The sequence below is a fragment of the Botryllus schlosseri genome, chromosome 4 (assembly GCF_051294905.1).
Source record: "Botryllus schlosseri isolate E-star chromosome 4, Bs_hap1, whole genome shotgun sequence".
In the NCBI taxonomy this organism is placed as follows: domain Eukaryota; kingdom Metazoa; phylum Chordata; class Ascidiacea; order Stolidobranchia; family Styelidae; genus Botryllus; species Botryllus schlosseri.
In genome coordinates, this window is record NC_137239.1 from 26,690,162 (window position 1) to 26,702,938 (window position 12,777).

At 39.4% G+C, this 12,777-nt stretch overlaps 1 protein-coding gene across 1 annotated transcript; it reads right to left on the reverse strand.

Moving 5' to 3' along the window:
* Window positions 1-7,976: 7,976 nt before the first annotated feature.
* Window positions 7,977-11,905, reverse strand: LOC145438368 (uncharacterized). The gene has a single exon (XM_080315772.1). It carries the CDS (start codon window positions 11,337-11,339, stop codon window positions 10,245-10,247), a length of 1,095 nt encoding a protein of 364 aa, XP_080171898.1. The 5' UTR covers window positions 11,340-11,905; the 3' UTR covers window positions 7,977-10,244.
* Window positions 11,906-12,777: the final 872 nt, after the last annotated feature.

A 12,777-nucleotide genomic window follows, 5' to 3' on the forward strand; every position in this document is an offset into this window, starting at 1 on the left:
CGTTGATGCTTGGCGAGCAGTAGGCATATGTACGTAAACGTATGCATATGTACAAAGGACAAAGATTTGGAATTTTGTACTCGTTAAACGAAACATTAGGATTTCCACAACGAAGCAATACAAATCAACAACTGCTGCTATATATCATAACCGAGCCGTTCTTTGCCTTTTCTCGTAACAGCAACAAGCCATATCCGTATTACGCGGAAGGCAGAATTTTATGTTCATTTTATCTTATTCTCTTATGACTCTACTTGGAACGAGCGCCAATCGTTACTTCGTAATTTTTTACTCAACATTTGGACCTGCCGCCAGCGCAATCCGCTTATACACCATGTTAGCGTGGGGTCAGGACCAAAACAGCAATTTGTCCTCCCACTCCAAATGTTGGTCTTACAACTAGGGCTGGGCAAAATCGAGTACCTGAGTGATTCAGTTCTGAATCACGTATTATGCTTCGGGTCGAGTAGAGTATTCGAGCATCACTCATTATGACGTCACAACAACATATAATATGTCAAAGGTCAAATATGTACCTTTTGTGCCGCCACAAAGATTATAATGCCTGTTATCCGTCACATTTAAGATACCTTGGTATTCCTGCGACCATACCGATTTCATTGCACTTTGTGACAATGTTGTGGGATAATCATGGCTTCGGAAATGTTTTCCAGTAACGGTCGTCGCTTTGTACTGTATGTCTCGTATACTGCGATACGGCCAATCAAGGTTTCAAGGCTTCCACAGTGGAAATAGTATCGAAACCATAATTCTCGTTGATAAAATAACTTTCAGTAGCGAGGAGCGTATAATTTCAGTACTTGAAAAAATCGTCTTTTGCTATACTCGACTCGAATCAGTAAAATAAATACTCGATTCAGATTCGAGTACTCGAATCATTGTTCCCAGCCCTACTTACAACCCCGTAGGGTGGTCAAATTTCAAGTTGATGACTGAATTCCGTCAATAATATTGGTAATTGATTTATGTTACTATTCATTTTTATTCCTCTCTCAGCACAGATGGTCAGATTAACCGGTATAGCTGGGGCACGTAATTCATAATTAAAGCATCTGATATGTTGTTATAATTACTTCATTGTATGTTTGTTAATTCGTGACCTCCCGTCTGTTATAAAATTAGAAGATATTGTATAGTCGCCCAAACGAAGCAGACTAGAAGAAAAACTTTCGTGAGACGCACACACAAATTGTCATGCCTTCATTCCTTTGTGGGTTCCCGGGGTGGCATTTGTATAGTGGGGCTAAGTTTGGAAGGATATGACTATTCGTCACGCCCTCCCAGCATTGTTATTGATAATGGACACATGCCCAATGTTTCGGCCAAGGTCTTTCTTTGGTAGCACACTTTGTGAAGTCGCATATTGGCCGAAACTGCATCTGTCTTTCGGTGTGTCGTCATGCGGTAATGACCGCGACCGAAATGCCAATTCCTATAAATTATGTGTGCATTTTTATGGGAGAGAAGTATGCACTTCAAAATCGAGCTATCTAGAGACATTAAATCACGAAGCTCGAAGAAAATTTTAAAGTTAATTAAACCTCTCGAAAATAACATTGATGTTGATCTACAAAAAACTTTTGAGCTCCCTTCGAGCTCGCTTCCCACTTCATTGAGTTTGGGGTGCGGAAGTTATACGAACCAGGCAAGAACGCACCTCGTTGGGTGCGATAAATCATCCTCTATAACAGTGGTTCTTAACCTTTTTCATAGCATTACCCCCAAGATGAAAATGACGGAATGCAATAACCCCCTTTCAAAAATAACAAATTACAGCTTAAGCACTCAATTAATTGTAAAACAACACAAAGTGACATCATAATGCGCACTGAAATGCATGTTGAAAATATCAAGTAAATGAGAAGGCTGATGCTATTTTTGTGTTATCCAGTGGTCACATCTAGGCAAAGCGGAGAATAATAGACAGCATCTCATGTCATTGTGAATTGCAAACTTATGTCAATATCTCGTTTTGATAGATACCATTGCAGAAAATCCTATTTCACGGCAATAAGTTGAATGAAATTCAATCAGTTTGTTCAGATGGCATTATGACGATGAAGGGTTATTCATTTTGAAGATGAACCCGAAAGGTTTCCAATATCTTCCCGTCGTTTCTTCGAAGGCACTTTGATGATGTCAGACATAATTTTTCGGACTAGACTAGACCACTACACTTTTCAATAACAACTATATTTCTATGATATTGTTACTGCATTATAGGCGTAAAGCTGAACTTGGACGCCCCTTGTTGTCATTCAATTTGCCAGCATGCGCAAGAATATATGATCCGCACTACTGCAAAAGAAATTCGACTTACCTGGCACTGCTAAACTACATTCGACCCTGTTATTTAAAATCACTAGTGGTTACTATGATATCACAGCAGGCATGGTGTGTTAAGCGAAACAAAATATAAACAAGCTTGCAAAAATATATGTTAGCCTACATTTACGTTTGAAAATATTTCAGTGCAGCGGTATATGGTTGTAAAAAATTCAATTAGAATTACCCCCCGAACATTGATAAATTACCCCTTTGGGGGTAATTACCCCCAGGTTAAGAACCACTGCTCTATAAAGTTTGGCAATGGTACATTATGACGTAACAAGCAAATGACGTACATTTATAAAGCAATTTATCATCTCATTATGTATTTCATCGCAATCCTTATATTGTCTTCAATATATCTTCTAAGATTAATTCTAAGAAGCAAAATATATGTAATCGTGAGTAATCGTGATTACTTTTACAATGTAATCGTAATCGTAATCGACTACTTCCCGATTTTGCTGTAATCGTAATCGTAATCGTAATCGCGTGATTCATAAGTAATCGTAATCGCAATCGATTACATTAATAAAGTAATCACCCCATGTCTGGTACAGTGTAGGCCTACACTGTAGAGTGCACACTAGGGTTATGACTAGAATAAAAATTCAAAATTTTGTGTGTCCTGTAGTCACAAACGATGATCTTTTGTGTCCTGATTTAAAAATTACCAAAAGTTAAGACTGGTTAAACAAAACCTCCCGCACAAAAATTTTCCAGTTTTCACTGTATGAAGGATAGGCTTTTTTGTAGATAGAGACTGTATAATATATATACCGATTGATTTGAATTTAACTGACACATTTCCAATTGCCAAGATTTAAAATAGTATTTTGGTAAATTGTGATCGCCCAGATTGAATTATTCGTATCGTTCTCTTGCTTCCAGTCAAAATTAAATAATTAATAAATAATTTTCAATTTCGATTTTAGATGTAGACTGTATATATCGTATAATTTCAATTTGTCTGACACAAATCGAAGTGGTTGTTCGAAAAAGCGAAAGTAGAACAACTCAACATATTTTCATTGGTCTAGAAAACCAATTAGAGGAATATGTTGAAAATTTGAAAATATCATATCATATGTGACGCAGCATCTGTTGATACTGGGCCACGGAATGGCGTTGTTGTGAAACTACAAAATGCAATGATGAGCAAGGGTTTTCATAAAACACAATACATTGGTTGCCAACATAATATTATTGATTCTTAAAGCACATATCAGTAGGGCTGGGCAAAATCGAGTACCTGAGTGATTCGATTCTGAATCACGTATTATGCTTCGAGTCGAGTCGAGTATTCGAGTATCACACATTATGACGTCATAACAGAATGTAATATGTCAAAGTTCAAATATATACCTTTTATGCCACAGCAAAGAATATAATGCCTGTTATCCATCACATTAAAGATGCTTTGTGATATTTTTTCGACCACACCGATTTTATTGCATTTCGTGACAAGGTTATGGGATGATTATGACTTCGAAAATGTGTTATTTCACGTAAGCTTTGTATCTTTGTACTATGTTTCGTATGCTTCAATGCAGCCAATCAGTGTTTTAAGACTTCCACATTGGAAACTAAATTGTCGTTGATAAATTATCTTTCAGTAGCGAGGAGCTTGTAATTTCAGTACTCGAAAATATCGTCTTTTACTACTCGACTCGAATCATTAAAATTAATACTCGATTCAGATTCGAGTACTCGAATCATTGTGCCCAGCCCTACATATCAGAGTTCTTCAATCCAGCATCCACAACAAATCCAACTCTCAGCTAAAAATGTGGAGATGATATGGTAAAACACTACGAAAACTTGGTACAATCCATCAAGCCAGAATTTCAAAAGGAAATATTAGAAAACCGAGGATGAAGAGATGATTTTAAGTTTATCTCTGTGCTGTGCAGAGCATGGAGATGGAGAGTAACTCCTGAGATATCATGCTTATTCATCGCAAATGCGTGTCAGGAAGCCTGGTATTCTAATCAAATGTCTATAGATAGAATATATTGGAGCCCGACTGATTATCGGTTCGCCGATAATATCAAGACGATATCACACTTTGAAATAATTATCGGTATCGGCCAATAAAGCCGAAAAATTATCGGCAATTTTCGTGACTTCAACACATGGCGGTAGGAAGTCAGAAAACTATAATCTTTGACCGCTAGCCTGCGAATATTGATATCTTTCACATATCTTACACTTAACAGGTGTCCAGATCTAGTTTATTTCATGTTCAAGTATAACAATGGCTGTAAAGATGTTCAAATGAATGCCTGAAGCTTTGAAAATGTGCTTATGTAGCCTACTTATGAATATCGGTGAATGCATTGGGGTTCTCGTTCAAGGTGTGAGATATCGGTTTTATCGGTATCGTCCCAAAAATCCAATATCGGTCGGGCTCTAGAATATACCAAAGGTTATTTGCTGCCATCTTTGTGCTCGAATGTCCTGCAGGGATAAAGGGCCTTGAAATCCCATTGGAAGTCGGATATTTCCGTTGTAGATGTCCCTGGCACCAACATAATAACAGAAAGGGAAGTCAAATTGATGGATGAACATTACCAGAAGTGGAAAAGGACATATATATGAAGGTTAAATTTGTTGCAAAAAATGCCTTGGAATTGTAAATTTTTTCTATATTAGGAACAGTGTCGAAAATTGAAGTTAGTTTGTGCGGGACATTTTTTTTTCGATTTGAACAAAATAATTATAATTTTATTAATTCATACCAAAATGTTCATTAAGTCCTGCTACAGGCAATTTTTTTTTGAAGTCATAACCCTAGTGGACTCACTGTGTCACATTAATATAGGCTATCACTTCATTGAAAGATAGGATTGGAATTAGCAATATGACGTCACGTGACGTCATGAAGTTCACGTTCGCGTTCACACAGAGCCTTTCAAAAAGGTTCGAGTTCACACGAGCCTGAACATTTCAGAGGTTCACACCATCCCTCGTTATTGTGAATTTGGAGATTTCGCGGACGCCCTGCAAATGCTTCGAGGACCCCGGTTGAGAACAACTGGAATAGACAAAAACACAATGATCGGACGATTGAAGACAGTTATAAACCACTATAACAGTAACTCTGACGACGATATATGCTGCACATCTCTGAACTATACTTTGCACAAATTACTCAAACTTCTTCCACTTGCATGTACTTAAAAAAACGAACTATAACTTTCTAACTTACTTACACGTTGGATTCAGTATCGAAGAAAGTAGCCTTGGGTTATGCCTGCACCGCTGTCATGAGTGAAGCTGTCAAGCAGATACTCATACTTCTTACTTAAGCGGTTGTGTTTTAGACTATACTTTCACATGCACCAAACAGATTTTTCGGGAAAAACACCTATTTTTCACACGTTGGATTTTTTGAGTAGAAAGTGACATTGAGATGTGCCTGCATCTATATTATGAGCGAAATTGTCGTGCAAATTACGTGAAAGAGTCCCTGTATCACATTCAGTGAATATATATTCTAAAATGGCATCTGTTAAAATGGCGTCATTGGCTATATAGTGTGACCATGAGGTCACATGACTTCGCACACCCTCGCCAAATGACGGTACGGTACGACTGCGCTTATATGTGCTCATAGTACAGGTCGACCGACATCGAATTCTGTAGGCCGATACCGATACCGATTATCGACACACTCATATGACCGACAACATAGGCCGATATTATTATATGGAAGGAACAGAGAACTATTTCCCCAAGAAATAATATATATTAGGCAAGATTGACACTTGTACATGTCACGAAAGGCTGAACAAACAAACAAGCACGGTCATTGAACTTTAGGCTTACCTAAAACGCAGAATGTGATAAAGAATTGCAGATCAGTCCAGTAGAGGTAAATTACAATGCAAAGCACAGTTTCTCAACACGCTATCCAATTAAACTTGTCCTCCTGCAAGTGTAAATCTGAGCAATTTCACGGAAAACACGTTCACTGGATGAGGTTGGCGGGTTTAGATAATTTTTTGCTACTTTGTGTAGCAGCTTGTATCTTGAACTATTGCTCTTCCACCGTGCAAGTGGGTCTTCATTTTGCGTATTTATTTATGTTGCTTTGAGGTATAGGCATAGAAAAGTATAGAGGCAAAACCGACTTGAGTACTCCAAACGGTAGATTTTCTTTGCTATTGATCACCTCTGCGTAATCGTGATTGATTGCAGCCTGACATCACACAGATGGCGAATCTGAACTAACGGTAGGGGAGCGTTGTCAGTTGCCACTATAGCGAATAATTGTGGACTTCGTAGGCTGCGTGTATCACACACCACTACATCTCAGTTCGAGTCTTATGAGTTTGAAGAATTTACCCTCCCGACACTACTTCGATCAAATTAGTACACCAATATGTTTAGTATTTTGACTATGCAAATTCTCGCGCTGTCATCCTGAATTCGTGAAGGTTTTCAATCTCAAGATGTCTAGGTTCGCATGCCATTAAAGCATAATTCATCCTGGGATATCTATATGATTGACATGAGTACGACGTACTACCACTATCATTACCTGTCGCTCCAGCGCCATAACGGGCAGCTTGTAAACGGGTATGAATTAACCAGTGTTAGAGTGCACGAAGAAGTACTTCGCTCCTCCTACATAGCCTACTATACAGCGTCGCGCGTTCAGGGGAACCAAGTGAGTCAGTGCCTCATTTGCAGAGGTGGTCAAAGTAGTCAAGAAAGGTACTCAAGTAGAAGTAGAAGTAGCGACGAAAAAATCTACTCAAGTACGAGTAGAAGTACTTCTTCCATAAGCAACCTAAAACTACTTGAAGTAGAAGTAGAATTGACTGACTTTAAATCTACTCAAGTAAGTAAGTAGTTGTGAAAACGATCGTAATTCGTTCGCATGGATTGTCAAAAGGTGCAACTTGAGCTATATGCGAAAGGTGCCGAGCTTGATTCATATTGATGCATACCAGGAGGTATTCAATTTGCGACAGCATAAGCATTCGGCGGAGTTTAACAACCATAAAACGTGGCCAGATAGCGCAGTGGTATAATCCACGGCTGCAACACCAATGGGTGCGGGTTCGAGTCCGACCAATGTCGACTTCCGAATTCCGATACCTAAGTGTTGGAGGTTTACCTAGGCTCCTCCTCGCCACCTTATCCGCGTCAGCGGTGTCATACAAAAGCCTAGAGGTGGGCCGTGCTATAAGTCGGCAGTTACGGAAAATAAAAAAGAATATCGGTCTGGTGTAAATGACCATAGTAGTCGACAAACACCATGAATACCACAAAACAAACAAACAAACAAACCATGGGATGAAAATGCTAGTATTGATATGGAAATGCGATACTAATCCTCTGTTTAATCGAACAGCACGTTTTAGAAAATATCATGGTATGGCGCACTCCCCCATATTATAAGGCCCGTAGTTTAGTCGAAGAGCAATACGGATAAGTTGTATAGGATACGGTGTCAACACTTTGCGCGATTAGGAAACGTGAATAAAAAATATGGTGGATCGTAAAAATGCCATATTGTGTAGCTTTATTTCCGGAAATTAAAGGCATCACTACACTTGCTTTTATACTTCAACATGTCTGTTATCCAGACAAAAGAACTGATATTAATTAGAACTCGAAAGTATATGATACTGGGAAATGAAAGTGAATTATAAATACTACTTCTAAAAGCGGAAAATGTATTTCATGTCTTTAGTCTAGAAAGTTTCCAAGGTGGTATGCTAAAACAGCTCTAAAACTAAAAAAAGTAATAGTCCAATTTTCCAGATTAGGACACGCCATGGACTGCTAGATAACGATATGAAAAGTAAACGCTAGATTGCGAAACATCAGTTTCAAACGTAATGATGAGCCATATATGTGATATATGTGATGAAATATTTCATATGGACGAAGGGCGACAATACGGTGTAAACGGAACCACTCCAACTCGCTACATAAATTATATTCACCGATACTTTCGTGAAATCATACTGGTTACTCCGTATCCACTGAACGCCGTATAGACATTCGGCCGCCGCTCGGCGTTTGGCCTCTGACGTTTGGCGTCTGAGCGTGTTTAACCCCTGTTGCGAAGCGCGACGAAAATTCTGGGCTTTACTCAACTTTTATGAAAATTGAATGTTGATAACCTTGAAAATAGCCCCGAAATATCTCAGGCTATTTTCCGGAATGGAGGATTAGACTACTTCTACTTGACAAACTGAAAATAGCGATAAGTAAGTAGATCACAAAATATTACGAAGTAGAAGTAGAAGTAACGAAAATAAGATCTACTTGAGTAAGTACCAGAAGTAGGGGAAAACTACTTGAGTACTTCGAAAAAGTAGAAGTACTTCGTTACTGACCACCTCTGCTCATTTGTCGGCGGACTGAGTAAAATTGTGAAAACCGCGACTGATTTATTGGTATTTCTATCGATGTTCATGAATGATTAATTTTGAATATTTTACACCCCAAATCCCTCGATTTCATACTTATTATTCCAAAATATGGCGCTGTAAACGTGGTCAGGCACAAACGTCCGGATCCGGAAGCTTGGTGATCTCCGGTGGGGACATCACGCTAGCAGCAAAAAGAGGGTGGTGATTTTGCTGGCTGATCTAACTTCGCTGCTCTGTGCTTGGTTTCAGTATATAACTGTGAATCTCCACTCTCCATTTTGTAAAGCCTCTCGATTCAGACGAACATAAAAGATAGTGGCATCATCTTCTGTCCGTATTTAGAAGGTACCACGACCCACCGGCCACAAACAAGCCTGTGACAGCGCAATCCATCAAAAACAGCGCTGAATTTGTAATTATTGGTAATAATCGATTGGTATTGTCGCACTGATTCCGAAAATCCAAATATTAATAATGTAAGAGCCCCAGAACACATTCAAAATAGCCAGTGAATTGTTACGTAGAATGACGGCGCAGAGAAGAAATAGACAGGTGAAGCACAGATTAATTTGCCTCACTGACTGTTGTGGCTAACAATCCACCAATCGCAGCTCAGTGAAACGATGCGCTGTCAACTTCACGAACTGAAGGTGTGGTATGAATCGTGTATACTTGCGACCGTCAACATGTAATGTAGAGCAAACACATCCCCTTACTGATGTAGCCGTTACGTGTTTTCCATCCACAGGCCTACCTACCTTCAATAGTAGATATGTAGTAGCTAAATACGTGGCGCGATAATATGATATGATATGATAATATACATGTCGTCAAACGGGTTTATATAACGAACCTTTTGTGTATGTATATATTTGTAAATCGAACGCTAAATGGGCCCGTGTCTCACCATCCATGAACCACGCATCTGCGAGTCACTGCTTCCACCTTGTGCAGATATACTGCGACCAGCGCGACGTCCAGATTTTTATCTCGCGTACGTATAAATTTTCAATACTGCAATAGCTTTTATATTAGGCAGCAAGAGAACCAATTTAAAAGATACATTTTATAAAATACATATCAATGATACAAATATATCGAGTACCAGTCGTTGTCTATGTACCACAATACGGCAACAATTTAGGACGCTGCCTCGCAATTTGCTGATTGCAGGGCTTTGACCAGGTAACGTTATCAATTACATGCAGGCAAGAAAACCAGTGCCATAGTTGAACATGGCATATTTGCCTACTGGCGGCCGGACAGCCTGCATCCGAGAAAAAAATAGTGGACCTAATTACTCTCTCAAATGTGAATTGGCCTATGAAGTGGCGAGATAGCGTAGTACAGCGATTCTCTACCGGGTGCCATTCGTATTGATCAAAAATACTGCGTGATTGAGAGGTAATTAAGGTTTCCGTCGATACATAGCAAAAATTAAGGACAACTACATTATTCTGAGTAGCATTTGGGGGTCTAATGATTATTAAAAAAAGTGACTCAAAAGTCATCAGCAGTATCAGCACCTAGGGGTAAATGTGGTATTTCTCCTTGATATGTGGGTGTTTCTGTTTGATGGGCTGTTGTCAACTCGGTTTCCGTATCTCTGGGTAGTTCGCCTTGATGAATTGTGGTAGGCTGCGGGCTATTTTCACGATTTTCAAATGTATTTGGTCTCTTCAATGGCATCAGTCTTTCCTTCCAATTTCCAAAAGCCAACACCATGCAATACGCGTTCCACACGCTGTTCACATCATACATGAGAGTCGTGAATTCAGTTGTTTCGTGTTTGAGTAGCATTACCATGATTGCTAATCCGACATCGGTAGCAACACATAACAGTGACATAACGGCAGCTCGTTTGACTAACGAAATGATGGTGTTATGTTTATTGCCATCAGTCTTTTGGTCCGACATGCTTGCCTTGTGTTTCAGCAGTGGATAGATGAACAAACCCAGTAGACCAATTTGAAAAAGAGTAACAAAGCCCGCTAATAGGATCCATCTTACAACAAGAACCGCGCCGCCTGTCCCGGGCACCATACATCCTCCTGGACTCCCCCTGTACGTTCCTACGATGAAGAAACTTCCAAATGTACCTACTGCACCGACTGCTATGAACAACAGCATTATCCAACTCACGAACCGTATGGGTCTTGAGCTCAAATGCTGTAATCCAGGATGTCGATAAAATACTCTCTGCCGCAACCACAAGATCAGATAAATACTTAAAAGGGACAGAGTAGAATTAGCCACTTTGAATTTTGTCGCTACCTCGCAAGCAAAGTCACTATTCCTGCCTAACACCAGTCGTAAATCAACACACGCTCGCAGAGCTGCACAAGTCGTTCCCACAACGCTGGTCACATTGATCCTTGTGCCGTATCTCTTTGAAATTGCTTTATCAGGATTCTCAGGCTTCGTGCGTGAGCTCTTATTGTTGCTTTGTGATGCTTTGAAACAAAAGATCATTTGCATCGTGCATAAATATATGGAACTGACAGCGGTCAGTATGCCGATTCCGATGTAAGTCCAGGGAAATTTACTACTGATTTCATCCGCTTGGGTCGAATAATCTCCGGTGGATGTATTCATGATTGGAAACGATACTACAAAATCCCCAGGTTGAGTCCTATAATATTCAATGTTCGAAGAGTCTTCGGATGCTAGCAACGCAAGTGTAGATGTAGATACGTTATAAGGCGAACGTATAACTAATAAATAATATATCCCGGAATTAACAGATTCTGGAGCCCTCTATAGTAGCTATGTTCCTGTTAGATACAGAGATAATTACACCCCAAGTACTCAAAAATGCATTAATACCGCCTGGGATAAAACCATAAGTAGCTTAATTGCGTTTCGTACGAGCCACTTAACTGAAGACATGATCGAAATCACTTTGCATAGGCGTGCCGTACAATTTGGTACAATTTGGCACACTTACAATCATTAGTACGTTCCCAAATGAAACTGTAATGACGACAATGCCGTCCGTGTATTAGAGTCCGTACACAGTATGCAGGCTTGGCATAATTTGCCCTCGAAAACGTCGATTTACATTTCGTTGTACATGTACATAGCCTTGAGTCACGTTTCGCGTAATTTATGCAACTCTTATGTGCGCTGGTGATTTGACCCAGATTTTGCTCTTCTACTTCGTAGTACCTTTTACATAATTCTGACGTTTTACATCATGCAAATTCAAATCATATCCCAGATCACCGGTTTTCTTCACGAATGACACAGATGATGTGAATAGCAAAATATGTGGATTTGTGCAACCATTATTCAAAGATCGCATATGTTAACCAATTTCTGTGATTTCACTAGAGGTGTAGTTTGTCGTGTGACGAGATGGATCAATGAATATAATAGACAGGATAAATCTGTCACGTCAGTATTGCGTACAAACTGATCTTTGTAACGTAATACGCAAGTGTAATGCGGATCCAATATCACGCACATGTTGGATTTCAAGCAGTATAGGTGGACCGGACGGAGATTCCCACTGTAGCGAAGAGTTGTGTAATTCGCAGACTGCTTATTAGGGCTATTCAAAAATAACTTTTTTCCCGGGTTCCAGCCATTCACTGATTAAATTGTCAGGTTACCCTAAAAAAATCTGCAATCCACCAATCAAGGATAATCCGAAAATTATCAACGAAAAACTCAAATAACTCCGCTTGTACTAGTTGGAATTGAGTCAAATTTGTTTTGTATCGTTTTTGAAGACAGCTCAACAATTTCATGGGGTTGGCAGAGAAATTTGATTTTTTTTTTTCAATTTTTCCTAAAAAATTAAAAATTTTGAATTGGATCTGCGGAGTCCTATACTTGTTAGAATTGAACCAAATTTGGTGTGCAGCGTTTTTCAGGGTAACCTGGCAATTTAATCAGTGAATGGCTGGAATCCAGAAGAAAAAGTTATTTTTGGACAGCCCTACTGCTTATACGTCATACAGAACTACACCTCCGTTCGAGCCTTATTGTCTAGGGCAGTGGTTCTTAACTAGGGTTGGATTATCCGGAT

What these genes read in the sequence shown, in the direction of transcription:
- LOC145438368 (XM_080315772.1), bottom strand. Translation starts at nt 11,339, where the DNA reads ATGAATACATCCACCGGAGATTATTCGACCCAAGCGGATGAAATCAGT.